This window comes from Rhinatrema bivittatum, chromosome 2 (assembly GCF_901001135.1).
Source record: "Rhinatrema bivittatum chromosome 2, aRhiBiv1.1, whole genome shotgun sequence".
Taxonomy (NCBI): domain Eukaryota; kingdom Metazoa; phylum Chordata; class Amphibia; order Gymnophiona; family Rhinatrematidae; genus Rhinatrema; species Rhinatrema bivittatum.
The window spans coordinates 424,316,680-424,342,813 of NC_042616.1; the positions used below are offsets into that span (position 1 = coordinate 424,316,680).

The 26,134-nt window shown below is 44.6% G+C and overlaps 1 protein-coding gene across 1 annotated transcript in view; it reads right to left on the reverse strand.

The window, feature by feature from the left end:
• The window catches only part of RANGAP1 (Ran GTPase activating protein 1), a 317,592-nt gene that overhangs the window by 76,120 nt on the left and 215,338 nt on the right, over positions 1-26,134 (reverse strand). Inside the window, exon 13 of the mRNA XM_029590239.1 lies at positions 20,855-20,957. Within this exon, the coding sequence (XP_029446099.1) occupies positions 20,855-20,957 (103 nt within the window). The remainder of the gene's footprint in view (positions 1-20,854; positions 20,958-26,134) is intronic.

Consider the following 26,134-nt stretch of genomic DNA (forward strand, 5'->3'; position numbering starts at 1 on the left):
GCATCCTTGAGGGAAGCTCCACCCTCAACTGGTATGCTGGCGCAGACCAAGGCGTCGACCTTAGGAAACCTCAGGAGTTCCTTCGTCGTGGGGTCCAAGGGGTAGAGAGCTTCTAGGGCTCAACCCCCCTTGAAGGTGGCCTCTGGGGCATCCCATTCCAGGTGGATCAGTTGTTGTATGGCCTGTAGCATAGGGAAATGGTGTGAGGTTTGGCGGAGCCCGGCCAGGAAGGGCTCGCCTTGGATTCTGCTGTGTTGCATGTGTCCGGGATGGCCAATGCCTTCAGACTCGTGGCTACAAGATCTGATAATTCGTCTTTTGGGAAGAAGTGTGTCATGGTGCGATGCAGTTCTGTTCCTGGAGGGAGTTCCCCTTCTTCCAGGGGTTCTGGTTCCTCCTCCGAATCATCTGTGTCCCCTAAGGGGAGTTATTTGTCCAGGGGTGGCTCATCTGGTGGAGGCCGGGAGGGCCCTGGGAGGTTCTGGGCCACTGGCAGGGGTTGTGGTTGTGCTGCTGGTGGTCCTGTCTGTGCGAGGATGTAGGATTGCAGTTCCGTTAAGAATCCCACCCAGGTGAAGTTGCCTGGGACCGCATTGGGTCCAGCGGCGCTCCCCAAGGGCCTCCACTGTGGAAGGGCAGAGTCGGGAATAGAGAGGTCCGGGGTAGTCTCGCTGGTAGATCCGGAGTCCTCTACAGGCTGAGGGGGACCTTGTCTCGGCTCCCCCCGAGCTTCTCCACACAACAGGCACAGGGCAGAGGTCACCTCAGGCTGTGCCACTCTCAGGTGGCATGCCGGGCAGAGGACTGGGCCTTTAGCTGTCTTGGACGGCGGTGCCATGATTTGCACGTGTATCCTGTACAGATGCTCGTGCTGGGAGGTCTGGTCATGCGTTCCGGGTGCGCCTATGTTGTGCGCCTAGGAACAGAAAATGCGCGCGTGGCTGTGCGCACGGGCTTAGTTGTGCGCTAGGCATCCTTTGTGTGCAGCACTGTGTGCACAGCGCTGTGCACACAAGTATTTTATGCGCCCGGCTCGCTGCTGTGCGCACGGCTCAGTTGTGCAGACAAAGTGGAGATCGGGTAGGGGGGGGAGGGAATGGCGCCGGCAACCACGTGGGCAAGATGGCGGCCCCCCGGAGGGTCTCCACGTGGGAGGATCTTCGAGCCGGATCGGGGTCTAGCCCGGGCATGGTTGCTCAACCTGATTAGACAGACGCCGGAGGGATGATCTGTGCGGTTATCCGAGCCTCATAGACCAGAGACTTAGAGAAAAGTTTTCTACCTTACCTTGTTCTCAGCGCTTCCCGGTCTCTTGCCGGGCGGTCTCCAGCTGCGGGGGGAGAGGGGAATACCTTCACCGCCGCGCTTGGTCTTGCACCTGCTACCTCTAAGCCACTCCCTTCACAGGGGGCTAAGTCCATGCCGGGACCGAGGCTTACCTCTGAGGGATCTCGGAAATCCCCTCAGGAATTCTCGACTGGGGGATGGACCCTTAAGTATCACCGCAGGAGAGCAGGGCTCGTCTGTAGGTAAGATTCTCTTTCTTTCTTTTTTGAATTTGGAGTTTGGTTTTCTAACACTGTGCAAGCATGTATGAAGTCCCGAACTGCTATGGAGACGGAAAAAACTGAGGAACAGAGCCTCATGCACGGGTATATGTAGTGCTGACGTCAGATTGAAATCTGATTTCGTCTCCAACTACTATCAGGAGCACACTGTATCCATTGGTCCTGAGTCCATCTGCTACACACTAGGAAAACAAGATTGTACGTCATAAAGACTGTGCCTCGGGTGTTCCTCCGCCCAGTGTTACAGTGCCTGAGTGGGGGCAGGGGGATGGAGTTTCAGGTCCGCAGCATTGGTAAGGGAATGTTTAGGGAAATATTGTGGAGGATTTCTCTTGTTTCTAGGAAGCTGCGAATTTTAGAGGGTTGTTTTGGGAGGGAAAATTGATCAAGTTTAAGGGGGCAGGTTGGATCTTGATTCTAATTCTGTTGGTTAATAAGGTTAAATTAGAGGTGCGGTGCTGCAGGATAATGGGTAAAGTATTGCTTTTATTAGTCGAGGATGAATAAACCTATAAATATTTTTTCCCGGGATCACATGACAGGATGAGCTGAAGAGGACGTTTCTTCTTGAGCTCCGGGCACCCCGCTCCCAAAATCGCCATTAATCTGTAGTCTAAAGAAGCTTTTTGAGTGGAGCACGCACTCAAGTTCTCAGCAAGGCACATGTCGATTGTGCCATATATGCAAAAATCCTCCCTGGGAATGCCCGTTAAAGGATCAAAAAAGAAAAAGAAAAACCTCGCGGTTCTGAGGTCAAGATGGCGGCCTTGCCGGCAGCTGAGGAAACTATTAACATCAGCGACACTGCACTGGCCGGGATCAAAGCAGTTGTTTTAGCCACGCTGGAGGAAAAGCTCACAGGTATCTCGCTTCTCAACTGCAAGAAGTAAAGCAGGCTCTGACCTGAAGCCATGTTTAGAACAGGCCGAGGGAAGGATATCTGTTTTGGAAGACAACACAACGGCACAAGCAGTTAAAATGGTGGTCTTAGAACGTTCCTTAGCAGAGCACATAGAAAAAAATGGATGACCTAGAGAACAGATCCAAGCACTCTAACTTACGGTTTTCTAGGTCTCCTGAAACTATTGAGAAATGGAACCTCAGCTCCTTTCTGGAGTTGTGGCTCCTGGAATAGTTTGAACTTACCTGAACTGTGCCAGACCATCTCTATTGAGAGGGCACATAGGCTCAGACCCCGCAGGGAGTCAGAGACCTATCCATGAATAGTCATCGCGAAAGTATTAAAGTTTGCGTATAAACAGGCTATTATGCAAGCCTATCGCAAGAACCCGGATCTGAATTATAACTCACAGAAAGTTTGAATTTTTCAAGAATACTCAGCTTGAGTGACTGCCCTGCAGAAGAATTTCAACCTACTCTGCGACCAACTCTTCAAACAGCAGATTAAGTTCGCATTACTATTTCCAGCGAAACAAAATCTGGAATGATGGGAGCATGAAAATGTTTGATTCTGTTCAGGAAGCGCAACACTATATTGCTTCCATTAATGGCTGACCTTCCAGCTTGCGACTTTACCAGCTGCCTTCTGTGAGACTTTTTTTTTCTTCCCTAGCTTTCAACTTGTGGTTATTTCCTTTCGAAAAAGATGAAGTCTCTACCCTACAGCTGGGTATTCGATTACCTTCTGAGGGTGAGCGACTGAACGGGTTTTTGCTGTCGGCATGGCCTTTAGCTCTTAACTTCTCTGTGCTATGATTTTTCCACCCTTGGGATGGCGCCATTTTATAGCAACCAGCAACCAGCCCGACGATTGCTTCACCACTGCTAGTCTCATGTTAGATCCGAAGAAGAGGAAGCTACACTGTTAAAAGAGACATGGTGACAATTATCTTTTATTTTTTAGCCAAGTTCCCTTTTTGGTTTCATTTTCTCATCTCCGGGAGGCCGCAACTTTTACTGCCCTAACTGCATTTTGTGTGCCTTGTTGAGACTTATGTTTGTGCTACAGCTCCCCTTGTAAGAGGGTTAGGAGCGGGCTGCCCGCCCACATCCAGTAATGCCCCACACACCCCGTTGTAGAATGGGGATTTTTTTGGTTCAAATGGGGGGGGGGGGAAGGGGTTTTAAGTTTCTATGTTCAGGAACAATGTGTTTTCATAGATTGTGTATTTTTTAAGGGTAAATTTACTAAACAGCAAACCAATGTTAACCTATGCTTAAATTGCGAGATCCTAATGCACTTAAAGGGGAAAAGGATAATTATAATTGGTATGGCGAGGGTTCTTAGCTCACATTTTCAATATGTGGGGCTAGCTGGGGGCCCTGAATTAACTAAATGTGCAATATTTCACATTTCAATTTCAATAATTTATTTAGTGTTCAATGCAAAGTGAAATCACTCATATTATATCCTGGAAAGTCAATGTGTTAGGTTCCTCAGTATAAAGAAAGAAGGTGCTTCAGCATTTAAAGAACTGTAAAGCCAACATAGCTTGCATTCAAGAGATTCATCTGTTTGACTCAGAAAATCAAAAACTTCAGTGGGAGTGGCACAGCACTTTTTATTCAACTGCAAAGGGCAAAAAGGGAGGGGTTGCCATACTCATTCATAAAAATCTCCATTTCAGCATTATAAAACATTTCAGGTTAGGGAAGGTAGATTTTTATTAGTCACAGGGATGCTCAAGGGACACCTAATCTCTATATGGTCATTATATGCCTCCAACAACTACTCCCATTCCTTTTTCAAGTACGTGTTGCACCAGCTAGTTCTGAACGCTCAGGGAACAATATTGGTGGCTGGGGATTTTAATTATGTTTTGGACCCCTCAATGGACAAAAACCCTCCAGGACCTTGCCCCACATTAACTCAAAATAAATGAGTTACGTATTTGTGTAAGGAATACAATTTACTTGATCCATGGCGGGCACTCCATCTGGTAGAAAAAGATTTTACCCACATATCTCGAGCTCACTCATCTTTATCCCGAATAGACTATGTATTGATAAGACAGACTTCCCAATGGTAATTAAAGCTGAAATTGGCCCACAATCTATATCAGATCATTCCACAATCTGGCTTGACTTACACAGAGGGATATGGGACTCCAGTGAACATATATGGCGGTTCCCCAGTTATTTAAAAGATGTCACTGATCGCCTTCCTCCGCTTTCAACACCGGGGTCTATGGGATCCAGCCGCCTCCTTTCTTCCCCCACAGGGCTTGGCAGATTTTCTCCTTCAGTCCCCCCTCGTCCCCGGGGCAGGGAAGGAGTCATCGGAGCCCCCGGGCTCAGCGAGATCGCCTCGGCCATCGGGCTCGATTCAAGCTCCAAGGTCTCACCCTCAGCGGCCCTCGCTTCCGGTATCTTGGGTGTTGAAAAAACTCTCGATTCTTGCTTGTTGGGAATCATCAACTTTTTCTAAAGAAATATTTTTAAGCTTTGCTTTACGCTTAGTATGTGGCATCCCTCCAAGTAGTACAAACGCTGAAAAAGCCCAGCAGGAAATCCTCAAAAGGTACTACGCAACAAGAGAGCTCCTCCGCCACGTCTTACAGGTTGGCTCCTATTGGAGGAATGACTCTCTCCCCTTGTACCCCCGTCAAGGCTCCACCGGAATTAACCATCGAAGACGCACAAGAAGCAGAGGTAAAAATTATTCCTGGAACTGTTTTTGCATTAAGAAAGCCTCAAGTTGTCACACTAGAGTCTGTATGGAGTGCCTTAACATCTATTGAAACTGCTATAACATCTTTAACCAAGGCTTTTTTAGATTTGAGTAAGAAAGAAATGAATATTGAAAAGATCACAAAACTCCAGCAAGGAAGGATTGAGAAAATTGAAACTAAAGTAATATCTATGGAGAAGGTTCAAACTAATTTAATCAAATCTGAGAATTTGATGGAAAAGAAATTTGAGTTGAAAATTCTTTAAGATTTATGAATCTAAGAGTAGTAAATTTTCCGGTCTTGGAAAAAATTTCGCCTATTGAATCATTTAAGGATTACTTGTTGGAGGGTCTTAAACTTCCTAAGGAATTGATGCCTGTAATTACTAAAGCGTTTATCATCTCGCGAAAGCCATTAAGAGCAGAAGATATGGATGGACGGAAACAACAGTCTATGAATTTAACTGAAATTATTGAACTTTCATCTCAGACAGAGATTAAAGTAAGAGGAACTTTACTGGTTTCTTTCGCCTTTGAACATGACAGGAATATGGTCCTAAAGTTTTTCTTTAGAAATAGAACAGATAAATATTACGGACAGAATATTTGGATATATCCTGACATTGTAAAATCTACTCAGGAGCGAAGGAAGGCATTCCTACGTATGAGACCAGAGGTGATAAATCGTGGGGCAGCTATGATACTGAAATATCCCTGTAGATGCGTTCTGAAGTATCAAAAGGAAACATACATATTTCTAGAACCGGGACAATTAAGGGGCTTCTTGGATGGGAAATCTGAAAGTGTGTAAAATTTGGGAATGTTTTGTTCTTACAGGGAAGCTGTTATATTAGTTGATTGAAATACTTAATTTAGCTCCAATTTCCTTAATCTTGGTTCCCAACACGTTTCCTTAATACGAGAGATGTAAGTTACTTTACCTCTATGTCTACCTTTAATTATAACTTGTTATAATCTCTTGAATTCCTAATCAATGGATATTGTATTATATTCTGAAAATGCAAAATTAAAAAAAAAAAAAAAAAAAAAAGAGATGTCACTGATTTCCAATCCTACCTACAAGAACAATGGAACAATTATGCTTCCTTTAATGCAGAACATGTAGATTCCCCTTTGTTGTTTTGGGAAGCAGGGAAAGCGGTACTAAGAGGTGACATTATCGCCTATCATGCCAGACGCACCCAGCGTATTCATAAGACTATTTTAGACTTGGAGAACCGCCTAAAAGAAGCTAACCATGGTAACTCATCCCACAAAGGACAATAATATAGCACATTTTGCAATTTTACAAGAACTGAACCTATGCCTTCACCAAAGAGCACTCAGATTGTTACAGGCTTCAGAGTTAAATTTCTTTCGCTTCGGTAATAAGGCAAGGAAGCTTCTGGCCAACTTAGTTCGTTCTCAAACAAAAAATGTTCATACAGTGAATGAAAATGTTCAATGGTCATGTTGCTACCAAAATATTCCGACATATGCGAGGTTTTCCATCAGTTTTATGAAACTCTTTATACTGAAGATTCTCCAGGTAACTCTTTAGAGGAAGAAGCTTTCTTTTGCAATATCTCCCTTCCTACACTATCTGCCACACAACTCTCTTTTCTCAACAAACCTATTCAGACAGAAGAAATATTACGAGTTATAAATACTAGCAAACCAGGTAAGGCACCAGGCCCGGATGGCTTTACTTATGATTTTTATAAAATTTTAAAATCGCAAATAGCAGAGACCTTGCCCCAATACTATAGGAAGGCATCAGAAAGCAACACTCTCCCCTGTGATTTCAACACAGCGCATATTATAGTTCTTCCTAAACCTGGAAAAGACATTTTACTCCCCTCATCATACAGATCTATCTCTCTCCTGAATTCCTATTTCAAAATGTTGGCAAAGGTGTTAGCAGATAGAATGGGAGCAGTTCTCCCACAGCTCATATCGACCCATCAAGCTAGCTTTGTAAAAAATCGTACTGCCAGTACCCATATTTTTAAACTTTTGACTGCAATGTCCATATGTCAACGTAACAAAATCCCGGCTCTGGACCTCGGTTTTGACTCCAAAAAGGCATTCAATAGGGTCTCTTAGCCCTATCTTTTCTCAGTACTTAACAGATTTATTTATTTAGAGCTTTTTTATACCGGCATTCATGATACAATCACATCATGCTGGTTTACAGGTAACAGGGGGAGTGATAACTTTAAAGAATTAACAAGTGGTGAGAAGCAAAAAAACAGTAAAAGTTACAATAAAACAGGGGAAGCTGGAACTAGGGGAAGAAGAAGAGAAGAAGGAATAGTTTAACCAATAATAATGAGAGGAATACATTATTTACATAGTGCTGACAGGTATCTTATAGGTAGTTGCAGTCTGTCTATTGAGAAAGTTAGGTGGGTCAGTTGGGTTCGGGAAAAGCTTGTCTAAATAACCATGTCTTACGCCTTTTTCTGAATGTTAGTAAGCATGGTTTCTGTCTGAGGTCAGGGGGAATGGCATTCCATATAGATGGTCCCACAGTGGAGAAGGCCCGTTCTCTGAATGCTTGATGGTGTGTAACTTTTGTTTGGGGGACGTGTAGGGATCCTCTGTATGCTTCTCTGATGGGTCTAGATGAGGAGTGTAGTCTGAGCGGGATTTGAAGGCTAAGAGGGGCTTGGGAATAGATGGTTTTATGGATGATGGTGATGGACTTGTGGAGAATTCTGAAGTGTATTGGGAGCCAGTGTAAATTTTTGAGAATGGGGGAGATGTGATCTCTTCTTCTGGTGTTTGTCAGAATTCTGGCGGCCGCATTTTGTAGCATCTGAAGAGGTTTAATGGAAGAAGGGAGACCTAGCAAGATAGAGTTGCAGTAGTCTATCTTGGAGAATATTATAGCTTGGAGGACAGTTCTGAAGTCTTGAAAGTGAAGGAGTGGTTTAATTCTTTTCAGTACCTGTAGTTTATAGAAGCCATCCTTGGTAGTACGGTTGATGAATGTTTTTAAATTTAAGTGGTTGTCGATTAAGACTCCTAGGTCTCTTGCTTGAGTGACAAAGATGTTGGATGGTGTACTTTGTGTAGTATTACCGTTTTCCGGTGAAATGAGTTCAGTCTTCGCTGAATTTAGAATCAGGTTTAAACTGGAGAGGAGGAGGTTGATCTGTTGTCGGCAGATTTCCCAGTACTCGAGTGTTTTTGTAATTGATTCTTTGATGGGGATCAATATTTGCACGTCGTCACATAAAGGAAGTGTTTTAGTTGAAGGTTGGTTAACAGCTGGCATAGAGGAAGTAGGTAGATGTTGAAGAGGGTGGGGGAAAGAGAGGAACCTTGCGGAACTCCTAATGAGGAATTGCAGCGAGGGGATTCTTTATTGTTTATTTTGACCTTGTACTGTCTGTTACTAAGGAAGGTTTTGAACCAAGTAAATGCCATTCCTGTTATTCCAATGTCCGTCAGTTGGTTAAGGAGGATGGAATGGTTGACTTTGTCGAAGGCCGCAGACAGGTCCAGGAGAATTAGTAAGAAGGATTGTCCTTTGTCCAGGCCCATGATGATGTGGTCAGTCAGCGATATGAGAAGGTATTCAGTACTTAGTGCCTTGCGGAACCCGTTTTGGGTAGGGTGCATTATTTTATGATCTTCTAGGTAATCGGAAAGTTGCGAGTTGACTAATTTTTCCATTATCTTGGCTATAAAAGGAAGATTGGAAATAGGGCGGAAGTTGTTGGGGTCGTTTGGATCCAAATTTGGTTTCTTTAGAAGAGGTTTAAGAGATGCCAGTTTTAGAGTGTCTGGGAAGATTCCCCGAACTAAAGGACAGTTTATGATATCAGCCAGGGTTTTGGAGATGGTGTCCGGTATTAGCAGGAGAAGTTTTGTAGGGATTTGGTCAAATGGATGGGAGGAAGGTTTCATTTTCTTTAATAGAGATTGGATCTCGGAAGCAGATTTGGGTTCCAGGGTTCCTTGGTCTACTATATTTCTCTTCTTTATCATAACCCCTCTTCTATAATTATTTATTTATTTATTTAAGGGTTTTTATCTACCAACATTCTTAGGAACATCATGCCGGCTTACATCGAACAATATTAAAGAAACAAGAAGTTACATGGAACAAGGGAAATTGAAACAGGGGCTTAAGGCAGTAAAGGTTAATTAATAACTAAATTATTGCTAATGGGCACAAGTCAGAAAAGGTTACTATTCGTAGCGGGGTTAGACAAGGTTGTCACCTCTCCCCTTTACTATACATCTTGGCAATAGACCCACTCCTCCAGAAAATTGACATGGATCCTAGCATTACCGGCTTCCATAAGGGGGAATCACACATTTAAAATCGCAATATTCGCTGACGTATTAATTTACCTTACAGATCAGATACGTTCGTTAAACCCATTATTACAGCTGCAACTCACATACGGACACTTCGCAGGACTTAAGATAAATCATGACAAATCTGAAGCGCTTGATGTCCTCAGTACACTACAACAATCATGGCCAGGCTAATTCCCGTCGAAATTTATTTATTTTATTTATTTATGAACTTTTACTATACCGATATTCGTGGACACACATCACACCAGTTTACAAAAAAACTGAAGCAGGCAGAAAATTACAATGAACAGGGAGGGGTAGGAGGAGCAGGCAAGAAAAAGGTGAAATGTGTTAAAGGGGAAATGAAATATCTGGGAGTGAAAATACTTGACAATCTAGACTTAATTTACCAGGCTAACATAGCTCCTTTAATAGTTACTCTATCCCAAAGTTTATTTAAATGGAAGCATCTCCCGTTATCTTTAATGGGGAAGATCTATCTTTTCAAGATAATACTTCCCTGTTGGCTCTACACCCTGCACATGCTTCTGCTCTGGTTCAAGAAAAGAGATCACAAAGTGGTGGAGAAACACCTTCAATTTTTTTTATGGAGCAGGAAGAAAGCCTGCCTATTACTACACACACACTCTATCCCAGTTTCAAGGGGTGGAGGGTTAGTTTACCTAACTTCAAGTTGTATAATATGGCATGTATACTTCATATTATAAATGATTGGCTATTAGAGAACGAATATATATACTCCTTGATGTCATCTACTAAGTTGGTATGGAATTCGTTCATTGAACTTTTATTGCAAGTAGGGAGATAGGAAGTAGATCCACGTCTTGCCCATCATTTACTAGTCAAGTCCTGTCGGAACGCATGAGCTACCCTGTGTTTCTTGCTCCAGCTTCCAAGGAAACTTACCCCTCTTTTGACAATTGCTGACAACCCTCTGTTTGGATCAGGGCTCCAAAGAAGTATTTTTTATCCTTGAAAAGTCCAGGGCTTCACTCACATTTTTCATCCATTTAACCAAACAGATGGGTCGTTCCTATCTTTTCAGGAGTTCCAAAACAGATTTTCCCTTCCACATCAAGACTTTTATGCCTATCTTCAAATTAGACATTTTGTTAAGTCAATGGAATCACATTTCCCAGACTCGTCTTTTAATTGCTTAAAAAACATCTTTTTAAGCAACACGAAGCAACGCCCATCTATTGCTATCTATCTATGGCAACTAAATGCCATTTGCTTTGAAGGCTGCCTTCAGCCACTCTATAATATAGAAACATATAGAAACATAGAAGTGACGGCAGAAGAAGACCAAACGGCCCATCCAGTCTGCCTAGCAAGCTTTCACACCTATTTGTTTTCATACTTATCTGTTACTCTGACTGCTGAGGTCAGGGCCCTTATTGGTAACTTTTTGGTTCCAATTCCCTTCCACCCCCTCCATCGATGCAGACAGCAGTGCTGGAGCTGCATCTAAGTGAAGTATCTAGCTAATTGGTTTGGGGTAGTAACCACCGTAATAAGCAAGCTACTCCCGTTTGTTTACCCTGCCTGTGCAATTCAGTCCTTCCTTGTTGGTTGTCTAAATATAAATCCTCTTTACTTCATTGCCCCCTGTTGTTGAAGCAGTGAGCTGCACTGGATATGTATTCCAAGTGAAGTATCATGTTTAATTGATTTGGGGTAGTAGCCGCCATAACAAACAAGTTACACCCATGATTATTTGTTTACCCAGACTATGTAATTCATTCCTTGTTGGTTGATGCTGAATATAAATCATCTTTTCTTCATTCTCTCTGCCATTGAAGCAGAGAGCTATGCTGGATGTGCATTGAAAGTGAAGTATCAGGCTTATTTGGTTTGGGGTAGTAACCGCCGTAACAAGCAAACTACTCCCCTGCTTTTTTGTGGATGCAAATCCTTTTTTCCACATTTCCTCTTGCTGTTGAAGCATAGAGCAATGTTGGAGTCGCATTAACTGTGTGTGTGTTTATTGAATAAGGATATTAATCTCCAGGTAGTAGCTGCCATTCCCGCAAGCAAGCCACCCCCCTTGCCTCTTCTCTTCATTCACATCCTCTAGACTTTATGGATCCTCAGTGTTTATCCCACGCCCCTTTGAAATCCTTCACAGTTTTGGTCTTCACCACTTCCTCCGGAAGGGCATTCCAGGCATCCACCACCCTCTCCGTGAAGAAATACTTCCTGACGTTGGTTCTGAGTCTTCCTCCCTGGAGTTTTAAATCGTGACCCCTAGGGGATTCCCATCCTTTATGGAAATTTTTGGGGACATTCCAAAGCTTATGATGAATACCACCTTTAGAGAATCACAATTAAAATTCTTATGGTTCTTTTATATGCCCCCAGATAAAGCATATCTAGCAAAACTGTCCACTGCTCCTACCTGCTCTAAATGTAAGACTGAACTTGGAGATTACCTGCATGTTTTTTGGTCATGTTCTAGTATCCAAGTCTTCTGGGCTCAGGTAGCACAAAACTGCACTGCCATACTAAATGTTCCGATTCCCAGAGACCCCCTTCTTTGGCTTTTTGGCATCATACCTTCCCTTAGCCTGTCCATATCATCTGTTGAAGGCCTCTTTTGGAAAAAGGCAAGTTTGGTCGGGGGGGGGGGAGACTATATTGGCAAACTGGATGGGCCCTGATAAACAACAAGCATTAAGCAAAATTGCTTACCTTGTAATAGGTGTTAGCCCAGGACAGCAGGATGTAGTCCTCACATATGGGTGACATCGGTAATGGAGCCCTATGTACGGAAAAACTTCTTTAAAAATTTCCATGAAACTTTTGACTGGCACCAGAGTGCCTACTGAGCATGCCCAGCATGCCATGATATTCCCTGCCACAGGGGTCTCCCTTCAGTCTTGTTTTGTAGCAATTAGCGTTAGCCAAAAATAAAATAATAAAACGTATCAGACCCAACTCCGCGGGGTGGCGGGTGGGTTTCGTGAGGACTACATCCTGCTGTCCTGGGATAACACCTATTACAAGGTAAGCAATTTTGCTTTATCCCAGGACAAGCAGGATGCTAGTCCTCACATATGGGTGATTAGCAAGCTAGAGGCTGAGTCATTTTGTAGTGAAGCAACAGTGAAGTATTGTTGATGAAATGAATCAGCCGAAGATCACAGCAGGTTGGATGTAGAAGGAGTTGGGATTATACTGGAAACAAGTTCTTTAAGACGGATTATCCATAGGCCGAATCTTGTCTTCCTTCTTTGTCTAAACAGTAGTGAGCTGTAAAAGTGTGAAGAGAACTCCATGTTGCTGCTTTACAAATGTCCAGAATAGGCACAGAGCGAAGGTGTGCTACTGAGGTTGACATCACTCTTACTGAGTGTGCTTTTACTCGCCCTTGAAGAGTAAGGCCTGCTTTTTCATAACAAAATTGTATGCAATCTGCTAACCAGTTTGACAGAGTATGCTTACCCACTGCTTTACCTGGTTTGTTTGGATCATAGGATACAAACAGCTGACTGGATTTTCTTTGGGCTGTTGTGCGGTTTAAATAGAAGGATAACGCACGCTTACAGTCCAAAGTGTGTAAGGCTCTTTCACCCTGATGGGAATGAGGCCTAGGAAAGAATGTTGGTAAAACTATTGATTGGTTCAAGTGAAATTCCGTAACAACCTTAGGAAGGAATTTTGGATGTGTACGGAGAACTACTCTGTCATGTAGGAACTTTGTAAAAGGTTCGTATGTGACTAGCGCTTGTAGTTCCCTGACCCTTCTAGCTGATGTAATGGCTATGAGAAATACCGTTTTCCAAGTACGGTATTTAAGGTCACAGGTATTTATGGGTTCAAATGGAGAACGCATAAGCCTGGTTAATACTACGTTCAGGTCCCATTGTATGCTTGGGGAATGAACTGGAGGTTTAATGTGAGTTAGGCCTCTCATGAATTTACTGACGAGAGGCTGTGTGGAGATAGGTGCGTCTCCCAGCTTGTTATGGTAAGCTGAGATTGCACTTAAGTGTACCCTTACAGATGACGTCTTAAGACCAGAGTCTGAGAGATGGTAAAGGTAATCTAGTAGTGAGGTAGTGGGGCAAGTGAAAGGATCTAAATCTTTCTGAGTGCACCACAGTGTAAACCGTTTCCATTTGTAGGAATAATTCTTTCTAGTGGAAGGTTTACGTGCAGCTATAAGAACTTGAGATATAGAGGATGGAAGGTTGAGAGGCTGTAAGATCAAGCTTTCAACATCCATGCTGTCAGGGACAGGGATTGAAGGTTGGGATGGCGCAACTGACCCTGTTCCTGAGATATGAGATTGGGAGCTACTCCCAGGCGAATTGGATCCCTGACTGAGAGATCTAGCAGTGTGAGGAACCATACCTGTCGAGGCCAATATGGGGCTATGAGAATCATAGTCCCCTTGTCCTGTTGTAGCTTCACTAGGGTTTTGGTAATGAGTGGTATCGGTGGATACGCGTATAACAGGCCTGAATTCCAATGGCGAGCAAATGCGTCCTTTGGTAGGCTGTTCTGCTGTCGGAGTAGAGAGCAGTAATTGTTCACTTTGTAGTTGAGATGGGATGCAAAGAGATCTATCGTCGGTTGACCCCAGCGTTGGAAGATCTTGGATGCTATTGCTGGATCCAAGGACCATTCGTGCGGTTGGAACTGATGACTGAGGCGATCTGCTACTATGTTGTGGATGCCTGCTAGGTAAGTGGCCCGAAGAAGAATTGAGTGTGTCAGGGCCCAGTCCCAAATTTGTGCTGCTTCTTGACAAAGGAGATAAGAACCTGTCCCCCCTTGTTTGTTGATGTACCACATGGCTACTGTGTTGTCCGTTTGGATCAGAACAGTCTTGTGTGAAAGGCAGTCCTTGAACGCATGTAGCCCATAGCGTATAGCTCGAAGCTCCAGGAAGTTTATTTGAAAAGAGGCTTCGAGCTTTGTCCACTTGCCCTGTGTCTTTAGATGACCAATGTGTGCTCCCCACCCTAAGGTGGATGCATCTGTAGTCAAAGTTACTTGTGGAACTGGTTGCTGGAAAGGTAGGCCTTTGAGCAGGTTGTTCATTGATGTCCACCATATGAGTGCAGATCTGAGCTCTGGTGTGATATGAATGGGAGTGGACATTGGTTGACTGGCTTGTATCCACTGTGCTTTGAGTGTCCATTGCAGTAGTCGCATGGTCAATCTGGCCATGGGAGTTACGTGAACTGTGGAAGCCATGTGCCCTAGAAGAATGAGGCACTGGTGAGCTGTTACCTGGAATTGGTTTCGAAGAGTGTGAGTCAAGAGGACAAGTGTTTGAGCATGGTCTCTTGGAAAGAAAAGCTTTTGCTATTGCAGTATTTAGCTCTGCACCTATGAAATGTATAAGATGAGTTGGTGACAGAGGGGATTTGTGGTAGTTGATGAGAAATCCCAATGAGTGAAGCACATGGATAGTGAGCTTGAGAGAAGTGAGAGCTCCTTCTTTTGATTGACTCTTGATGAGCCAATCGTCCAGATAAGGGAACACGTGCACTCTTTGTTTGTGGAGGTGTGCCACTGCTACAGCCATGCACTTTGTGAATATTCGTGGGGCTGATGCAAGGCCGAATGGCAGCACTCTGTATTGAAAGTGTTGATTCTTTACCAGAAATCGCAGGTACTGGCGATGAGGAGGAAAGATGGGAATGTGAGCGTAGGCATCTTGAAGATCCAGAGAGCAGAGCCAATCTCCCCTTTGAAGAAGAGGTAGAATGGTGCCTAAGGACACCATCCTGAATTTTTCTTTTTTGAGAAATTTGTTGAGATTTCTGAGGTCTAGTATGGGTCGAAGGCCTCCTGTTTTCTTTGGAATGAGGAAATAGCGGGAGTAGACTCCTCTGCCCTTTTGAGGTCCAGGAACTGGTTCTATGGCCCTGGCTCTCAGAAGGGTGGATAACTCTGTTTGAAGAATTATGGAATGTTGATTTACTGTCCAAGATGGAAGTGGTGGGTTTTCTTTTGGAACAGTAAGAAAATCTAGTCTGTAACCGTGAGCTGTGATGGATAACACCCACTGGTCGGTGGGGATGGAGGCCCAAATGCTTTGGAAGTGCGTTATTCGACCCCCTACTGGTAAATGTGGGAACGGGTTGATAAGGCCGCTGCTCTCTGGGTTGTTTCAGAAACCAGCTGTAGTGGCAGTTTGTGGTGGTGGTTGTGCCCTTGCAGGCCTCTGCCTAGGTTGTTGGCGTTGAGGTGGACGGGCTGCTCTGGGTCTACTTGCTGGGGGATAATACCTCCGTGGACGGTAGTAAGGACGTCTGGTATCACGCTTTGGAACCCTCCTTGTGGAAGGTTGAGTATCCTGCGGTATTAAGGATAATTGCTTTAGGGTTTCTGTGTGGTCTTTCATAGTCGCCACAGCTTCTTTTACCTTCTCCCCAAAAAGGTTGTCCCCCAAGCAAGGAAGATCAGCCAAGCATTCTTGGACCTCTGGACAGAGATCTGAGGCCTTTAGCCATGCCCATCTGCGTGCAGCTATGCCTGAAGCAGAAAGTCTTGCTGCAGTCTCGAAGCAGTCATAAGTGGCTCTGACCTCGTGTTTTCCTGATTCGAGGCCTTTATGGACGACATTCTGGAATGGCTCTTGATACTGCTCAGGGAGAGAGAGAGCTAGGTCTTGAACCTGCTTCCAGAGGTTCCTTTGATATTGGTTCATATATAGCTGGTATGATGTTATCTTGGATACCAGCATGGAACCCTGAAAAACCTTGCGTCCTAGGTTATCCAAAAATCTACTTTCCTTCCCAGGTGGTGTAGATGAATGGGATTTCAGTCGCTTCGCCTTTTTCTGGGCGGATTCTATGACGACTGACTGGTGTGGCAACTGTGATTTTTGAAAATCTGGGATAGGTTGTACCAAATAAGTTGCCTCTGATCTTTTGTTGACTGCTGCAACTGATCCTGGGTGTTCCCATATTCTGTACTGAAGGTCTTGAAAAACTTCATGAACAGGTACTGCCAACATTTCCTTAGGAGGATCTACAAATTGTAGAACCTCCAAGGTTTTCTGCCTTGCATCCACCTCTGTTTGTAGTTGAAAGGGGATGGTATCAGCCATATACCTTACCAAATTTGTAAAGGAAAGGTCCTCAGGAGGTGACTTCCTGTGGTCGTCAGGTGGAGAGGGTTCTGAAAATATACCTCCATCTGAAGAATATTCTGAACTGGTGTCAGTAGCCATCTCCCGTGGAGTGTGATGAGTGACTGGTATTATGGAAGGTGCTTTAGGCCTTGCTGGTAAAAGAGGAGAATGAGGCCTTGGAGGTCTTGGTAGTCCAGAGGGGCCTGGAATAGGCTCTTCTGGTGTTTTATTTGAAAGGATATCCAGAAGAGTGTCTAATTTAGTGATAAAAGGATGGAGCATAGAGACATCCTCCACTGGCATCGGTGCAGTCATCAGTGGCACCGGTGAGGGTACCGGGGTAGGCATCGGGAGCGGTTCCCATGGCATCGGTGCCGGCGGCTTCAAGGGTGATGGTTCTCCCGGCATCGGAATCGGCATCGATGGAAGTGTCGATGGCTGTGGCGGAATCGCATCGCGCAGAGCCTGGTGCACCGCTTGACGTATGTATGTGTCAAGTTCCACTCTCATAGCTGGTGATACCAGAGCAGCTATGGAGGGAGGCGGTGATGGCGATGCCGATACCCCCTCAGGCTCTGAGGGGGTACGGAACCCGGCACCGATATCGGTGGGGATCGCCCTGGATCCGTAGGCCTTGAAGCCTCCGCACTCGTCCGAGGTATTTTTGCGGGTGAGGCCGTACCTGTCGATGGGTCTTCGGTCATCGGTGCTAGTCGTCATCGATGCCGGTGATGATGCTTATCCTTCTGTTTTTCACTCCCAGAAGTGGACGCTTTCGATGATGAAGGAGTAGAAGCGTCTCCAGCTTCCGGGCGGCTTTTCTTCAGTAATACCTGCCGGACGGATCCTGATGGCGATGACTGAACTGAAGTCGATGCCTTCGGAAGCAATTGTATATTAAACAATTGCTCCATTTTCTCAGCTCGGAGACGATGGCCTTTTGAGGTCATCTCCGCACATAATTCGACCCATTTCCCCAACTAAGGGATTCTAACCTATCCTTCTTAAGTCCCATCATTTCCAGAGTCTTCTATCCTGTATTTAGTCAATAACAGTAGAACATAATGAAGGACTGTAACTGTAATTGGATCCAGAAGAACTTCTGTTGGAGTGAAATATCCTCATCTCACGAAAGCAAGCGCACGGCGGGAAGGTCTTCTTACTCCCTTTATTATCTTTGGGCAATCTATTCCCTTTAGAATCCACCAAATGCTTCATCAGCTTCTCTAGAACTTCCCCAAACAACTTTACTTTGAAAAGAAGATTACAAAGCTGTGCCTTTGACTACATTTCTGCTGACCAATTATACAGCCACAGGAGTCTCCAAGCGGCTATTGCGGACCCCATATTCCTGGTCAAAGTCCGAACCATACGATAAAGGGCATCCACCACATAGGCCATCCCCGCCTCCAACCGAGCTTCCTGACCAGAATCAGCAGAGGTCTCCGATGTTTTCTCCTGCACCCAGCACAAACAACTCTCTTCGGGATTGATGCAATACAGTGTGCTCAGCCACCCCCTGTGCTCAGCCACCCCCTAATGCAATAGCGCCTATTTAATGCTATTACTCATTCACTCCGCATTAAAAAAAAAAAAAAGTGTGTCTCTCAGACGCACATTTAGCTCTCAGGTATTAAAGCCTACCTGGAGCAGGCATTAATAGCTGAGCGCATGTAAAAGAACAGAAAAGCAAAGAAAACTGCTTTTCTGTACTTAAGTAAAAAAAAAAAAAAAAAAGAAAAGAAAACCGGCATCGGTTTTCATAACCGGCAGCCGCCAGAGGTTGTTAGCAAGGAGGCGCTAGGGACACAGAAGCGACCCTAGCGCCTCCTTGCTAGCGCGACCCCCTAATTTCCATATAGCATGGCACCCTCCCTTGAGGACACCAGGGCCCACTTTCTGCATATTTTATTTTGCATCGGCCCCTCCATTAGGCTAGCACAGACCACAGCTCTAAGGCTCAGAGGCGAGATCTCAAATAGCTTCTTTAGCAAAATCTCTAGCTTGCGGTCCTGGACAACTTTCAACACCACAGATTAGTCACTGGCATGGTCGACTTCTTTGTTACCACCGACACCACTGCCTACACCTTTGGCAGTTGCCAAAGCTCTAAATTGTCCTCCAGCAAGAGATACAACCAGGCCATAGCCCTAGCTACTTTCAGTCCTGCCTCCGGGAAATCCCATTCCCTATCAATCAGCTTCTTCACCTTCTTCAGGAAAGGGAAAGCCTTCGGCAGTGAACGCAGTCCGTCCAACACCGGGTTTAGCCCTTTGTTGTCTGAATCCTCCTGCGCCACTTTGATCCCCTGTTCTTCCAGAACCTGGGGAATGAGTGGCTGCAACTCCTCCTTATGGAACAATCTCACCACCTTAGGGTCATCCCCTTCCGCAAGAGGAATATAATCCGCATCTGGGTCACTACCCACCAGGCCAGTTGCAGGATCTGTGCCTTAACCAGCCCCCTGTTCAACCTAGGGATCCCCCTGGGGGTAAGTCACCTTTCAGATTCTTCAGAGGATTATTCCTCTGCTCCTGATTGTCCCAGGCCCAGCAGGTGAAGAATGGCCCTTGACCAGGGAGGCGCCTCAGCTTGAGGCTTCTTAGCTGTGCTCTGGGACTTCTGGGTGGCCGACCACTTACCCGCCGCTTCCTTCTTGGCAAGCTAGGCTTCATGCAGCAACAATACAAAATCCACGGAAAATCCATCGCACTCCCCATCTTCTACAGCTGCCAGGTCCTCCTCTGGTTACGCTGCCCTCTCTCTACCTTCTCCAGACTCCTGCTGTACTGGTGAAAGTGGGGGAGGGGAATCGCTGCACTCCCTCGCCATTGCAGGCCTACTGCCATGTGGAGATAAAAGTCGCCCCCCCCTCCGTGCCCTCTTGGACAGGACCTGCAGAACGAGTGCAGTGTCTGCCTGCTGAGCCCTCTGTCGAGGCCCCTTTGCCTCCAAAGGCACAGCTACTGTACAGAAGGGCTGCATTGAGGCACGATCGCCTCCCCCTGCAGGCCCGACAGACTTTCCTGTGCTCCGCGGGAGATGGCATAAAGAGAGATGCGACTCATGGTTAAAAAAAAAACTCCGAGCAGGAGAAAAGCAACCCTGACGCCGCTGCCGAAGCTGTCCCAGCCCCGGGTGCTGAAATCGCATGAGCTGTGTGCCTTCCTCACCCCAACGGAGACGAACGCCGACTGCTGCTGCCAAGAAAGGCCTCCCCCACACTTAAAAAAAAAAAAAAAAAAGTAACAGCCCCCAGGCAATCCAGAGAAACAAAGAGAGGTTATACTTTCCTGCTTCTGGGTACTCCTGGCTGCTGCAGACAGCCGGACAGGGTGAGAAGGCCTCAGGGTGAGCGAGGGAACCAGGACCCCCTGGCTTTCCTTACCTCTGGAAATCAAGGGTCGAGCCTGGCCAGGGATTACCAACCGCCCGCTCGCCCTGCTCAACCAGAGGGATGGCCCACAAAGAAACCTAACACCTCTGGAAGCACTGTTTTTTTGTCTTCTTTTCTAAGAATTATTTTTTAACTAATTGTTAAATTTAGAATAAAGTCCAGACTGCAGGTTTGCACCTCTATTATCTGCTGGAGACAGAGAAATACTGAGGGACTGCAGGTGGCACTCTCTGTTAAGTAGCAGTGCCTGAAAAGTTTTTATTCTCTGACTCCATCTGCTGGTAGGGATGCAAAATCCACTTGTCTGGACTGATCTGGGGTATGAATAGGAACTAAGATTTAGAAACCATCAGGGTCCCTTTCTTCAGATCCGATTAAAGAAGAGGATGAACCAGTACTCTCTCCAAAGCACATGTACATAGTGCTGCTTTATAATTCAGTATGTACAGGTTTTGTTTAAACCTTAAATAGCAGTAAAGATTTTAAACATTAAAAAGTTCCTCTACAGTAACATTTTTGGATATGTCTTGTGTTGGTCCGCTAAATCACAGCTTACAATGAATCCAGTTTTCTCCAGGATCTTTACAGATACTTGAACTTCTCCTTAACAAAATAATCCGCAAAACAGTCAATACAAAGTACAGGTAATATTTCACTAAAAAATGTTTTTCATCAACACCACCTTGCACTCTCAAGTCCAGGCATAATTGATAAAAGATTTTGTGAGTCCCTCTCCTTTGCCAATAAACATAAGAAATAGGTAATATAATCAGCACTGTTGTTTTTACAAAGAAAAATTCCAAGCAAATTACACTAGAAAATGTTACCTGCTGTCTCTTGAACTGCTGTTTTCACTGCATTCTCATCTCTGAACACAGATGAGACCTGCAGAAATGCCTGGACCACCTTTCCTGTATCTGAAACATCCATCTGAAAGACAAGGGTCAGTGAGATGTTAGTGCATCAGGTGCAAAAGAATCAGGTGACCCCATGTAATGTCTGGATTAGGGATAAACCCACTCACTAACTAATGAAAGCTGTTTTCTTAGGCTCTTTAGCCCCATGGCTCACAATTGATTGCAGGTTCATATGAAGTTGGAAAGCAAGCATGCCCATGACTTCCTCAATTGCCTCCCCAATGTCTACAGAGAGCAAGAAATCAGCTATATTTTCATTCTTAGAGGTCTGCTGTTCTATTGGTGTTTTGTTCCTTAGTCCGCTCATATTATTGGTTTCATTCACTTAGCAGCTTTTCTGGACAGTTATTGAATGAATTAATAATTAGCTAATCAAAAATATCTCCAAGGATTCCATGTACAGGAAGTTCTAAAACAAGGGGGGTCATGGGATGAGAGCGAAAGGGGGTAGACTCAGGAGTAAATCTTATGGAATATTTCTTTACAGAGAGGGTAGTGGATGCATGGAACAGCCTCCCACTAGAGGTAGTGGAAAAAGCAAGTTTGCTTACTGTAAACTGTGTTTTCCATAGATAGCAGGAAGAATTAGCCATGTTTTTGGGTGATATCATCGATGAAGCTCTCGTGAACATTTCTCTCTTCAAGATAGAACTTTGCCTTGCTGCGCTTGTGTGGCACTTCCCGGTTTCCTCAGGTAGTAATAAAGCTAGAAGGCAGCGCCCTGGCTTGATAACACTGCTTGTCCCGACCCGCTATCTGAGGCTGTTAGCTGATCTAGGCAGTAGTGTGTGGTAAAGGTATGGACTGAAGACCAAGTTACAGCCCTACATATATCATCAATGGGAACATTTCGTAGATGTGCAATGGAGGATGCTATGGATCGCACCTGATGAGCAGTAATGGAACTCGACAAGGGCACATGTGCTGAATTATGACAGAACTGAATACAATCTGTAATCCAGTTGGATATTGTTCTTTTGGAGTCTGGTACTCCCAACGAGTTAGGGTTAAATGAGAAGTCACCCTGTATTCTTTATAGGACCCCTATATTCAATTTCTTTCTTATGCCCTTGTATATAAGTTTGCCTTTGCATATAGCTTTATTGTTTAATGTTTATCTCTGCTGTTTTTTTCACTTTCTGTAATTGTTTATACTCCCCTCCCCTGTTCATTGTATTTTCAATCTTTCAGTTGTAATGTAAACCGGTATGATGTTTGCACACTAATGCCGGTATATAAAAATCTTAAATAAATAAATAATTGCGAGGATTGCCAGTAAGGCAGAGTCTTTTGTTTATAGAAAGCTAGTGTTCTCTTACAGTCCAAGGAATGGAGCAAAGACTCCCTTTTATTATGTGGTTTAGGAAAGAAGATAGGTAGCGATATAACTTGATTGATGTGAAAAGCTGAAACTATTTTAGGTAGGAATTTAGGATGAGTCCTGAGTACTACCTTCTCGTGATAAAATTGCAATAGGGAGAGAAGTGAACCAAGGCCTGTAGTTCGCTTACTCTTCGGGCCGCGGTTATTGCTATGAGAAAAACTACCTTCCAAATGAGAAACTTCAAATGCACAGATTGCAGAGGTTCGAAGGGATTTGTCATTAGAGCTGATAAGACCATGTTTAAATACCAGGGTACTGGAGGTTTTTGGATGGGAGGATGAAGTTTAAATAGTCCTCTCATGAAGCGAGATACCAAGGGGTGGGAAGCCACCAAGGAATCCTTGTCCCTTTCGTGATAAGCAGCGATAGCACTTAGGTGCACTCTTATGGATGATGTTGCCAAGCCAGACTTGGAGAGATGGGTATAGAGTCCAACAGGATAAAGATCATACAAGAGACTAAATGCTCAGTAGAATCTATATGGGTAGAAATCCCATGTGTGTTGGGTAAGAGTATAGTGATAGGAGTATACTACCGTCCACCTGGACAAAATGGTCAGACAAATGATTAAATGCTAAGAGAAATCAGGGAAGCTAACCAATTTGGCCGTGCAGTAATAATGGGAGATTTCAATTACCCCAATATTGACTGGGTAAATGTAACATCAGGACTTGCTAGAGACAAAGTTCCTGGATGTAATAAACGAATGCTTCATGGAGCAATTGGTTCAGGAATCAACAAGAGAGGGAGTTATTTTAGATTTAATTCTTAGTGGAACGCAGGATCTGGTGAGAGAGGTAATGGTGGTGGGGCCACTTGGCAATAATGATCTTAACATTATCAAATTTAAACTAACAACAGGAAGGGGAACAAATAAGAATCTACAGCTCTAACACTAAATTTTCAAATGGGAAACTTTGATAAAATGAGGAAAATAGTTAGAAAAAAACTGAAAGGTGCAGCTACAAAGGTTAAAAGTGTTCAACAGGCATGGATATTGTTTAAAAATACAATCCTAGACGTGCAGTCCAGATGTATTCTCCACATTAAGAAAAGTGGAAGGAAGGCAAAATGATTACAGGCATGTTTAAAGGTGAAGTGAAAGAGGCTATTTTAGCCAAAAAAAATCCTTCAAAAATTGGAAGAATCCATCTGAAGAAAACAGGAAAAAGCATAAGCATTGTCAAGTTAAGTGTAACACACTGATAAGACAGGTGAAGAGAGAATCTGAAATGAAATTGGCTGTAGAGGCAAAAACTCATAATAAAAACTTTTAAAAATATATCCAAAGCAAGAAACCTGTGAGAGTCGGTTGGACCGTTAGATGACCAAGGGGTTAAATGGGCTCTTAGGGAAGATAAGCCATTGCAGAAAGACTAAATGAATTCTTTGCTTCCGTGTTTAATAATGAGGATGTTGGGGAGATACCAGTTCTGGAGATTGTTTTCAAGGGTGATGAATCAGATGAACTGAACCAAATCACTGTAAACCTGGAAGATGTAGTTGGCCAGATTGACAAACCAAAGAGTAGCAAATCACCTGGACCGGATGGGTATGCATCCTAGGGTTCTGAAGGAACTCAAAATGAAATTTCTTATCTATTAGTTAAAATTTGTAACCTATCATTAAAATCATCCATTGTACCTGAAAACTGGCCAATGTAACCCCAATATTTAAAAAGGGCTCCAGGCGCGATCCGGGTAACTATAGAACAGTGAGCCTGACTTCAGTGTTGGGAAAAATAGTGGAAACTATTCTAAAGATCAAAATCATAGAGCATTAGGAAAGACATGGTTTAATGGAACACAGTCAACATGGATTACCCAAGGGAAGTCTTGCTAACAAATCTGCTTCATTTTTTTGAAGGGGTTAATAAACATGTGGATAAATGTGAACCGGTAGATGTAGTGTATTTGGATTTTCAGAAGGCGTTTGACAAAGTCCCTCATGAGAGGCTTCTAAGAAAACTAAAAATTCATGGGATAGAAGGCGATGTCCTTTCGTGGATTACAAACTGGTTAAAAGATAGGAAACAGAGAATAGGATTAAATGGTCAATTTTCTCAGTGGAAAAGAGTAAACAGTGGAGTGCCTCAAGGATCTGTACTTGGACCGGTGCTTTTCAATATATATTTAAATGATCTGGAAAGGAATACGACGAGTGAGGTTATCAAATTTGTGGACAAAACAAAATTATTCAGAGTAGTTAAATCACAAGCGGATTCTGATACATTACAGGAGGACCTTGCAAGACTGGAAGATTGGGCATCCAAATGCAGATGAAATTTAATGTGGACAAGTGCAAGGTGTTGCATATAGGGAAAAATGTGGAGATTACTTACCTGATAATCTCGTTTTCCTTAGTGTAGACAGATGGACTCAGAACAAGCGGGTATAGTGTGCTCGTGCCAGCAGTTGGAGACGGATCTGACGTCAGCACGGGTACATATACCCCCACAGGAAGTGAAGCTCCTCAGTAATCTTCCTTGCAAAAGCTGTTATGGATATATGTGTACTGACGATCAAAGAAAAATAGTGAAAACAGGATTCCCCTATCCGATTGATAGTAGCTGGAGACCGCCAGCATTCCCAACCGGAAGGCGTCGACACCTGGCAGAGTGGACGCACTCATGTAAGAAGTGATAAGGCTTACCTTGAATCGGTGAAACCAATGACTACAGGCAGCTGGGCAGGATGCTGAGTCCATCTGTCTACACTAAGGAAAACGAGATTATCAGGTAAGTAATCTCCAAATTTCCTGTCGTGTAGCCAGATGGACTCAGAACAAGTGGGATGTACAAAAGCTTTACTCCCGGATCGGGCGGGAGGCTGCCTGAGGACAGTGTAAGACCGCCCTCGCAAATGCTGTATCCTCCCTGGCCTGGACATCCAGACGGTAAAACTTGGAGAAGGTATGGAGGGAGGACCATGTCGCCGCTTTACATATTTCTGCAGGCGACAGCATCCTAGATTCCGCCCAAGATGCTGCTTGGGCTCTGGTAGAATGAGCCTTGACTTGTAGAGGCGGTGACTTCCCGGCCCCTACGTAGGCCGCTCTGATGACTTCTTTAATCCAGCAGGCGATGGTGGGCCGAGAGGCCGCTTCACCTTGTTTCCTCCCGCTGTGAAGGACTAACAGATGGTCCGTCTTTCGTACTGTTTCTGTCATTCCCAGATATCTGGGCAGCAATCTGCCAATGTCAAGATGGTGTAGCACACGCCCGTCTTCAGACTTCTTCAGACCTGCCATGGTAGGCAAGGATATGGTCTGGTTGAGGTGAAATGGTGAGACTACCTTGGACAAGAAGGATGGAACCGTGCGAAGATGGATAGCCTCAGGAGTGATTCTGAGAAAAGGATCACGGCAAGACAGTGCTTGTAGTTCCGAGATGCGGCGTGCTGAACACACAGCCAGCAAGAACACCATCTTCAAAGTTAGAGAACGGAGAGACAGGCCCCGAAGGGGTCTGAAGGTGGATCCCGCGAGGAAATCCAAAACGAGGTTGAGGTTCCACAAAGGCACTGGCCACTTCAGTGGCGGACGAATGTGCTTGACTCCTTTCAGGAAGCGAGAAACATCTGGGTGCGTGGCAATGGTCTTGCCATCCCTCCTGGGGCCATAGCAAGACAGCGCAGCCACCTGAACCTTGATGGAGCTGAGGGAGAGACCCTTCTGAAGTCCATCCTGCAGGAAATCCAAAACAATAGGGATTGTAGTCACATGCGGATTGGTGCCGTGAGTATCGCACCAGTCTTCAAATACTCTCCAGATCCTGACATAGGTGAGGGATGTGGAAAACCTGCGAG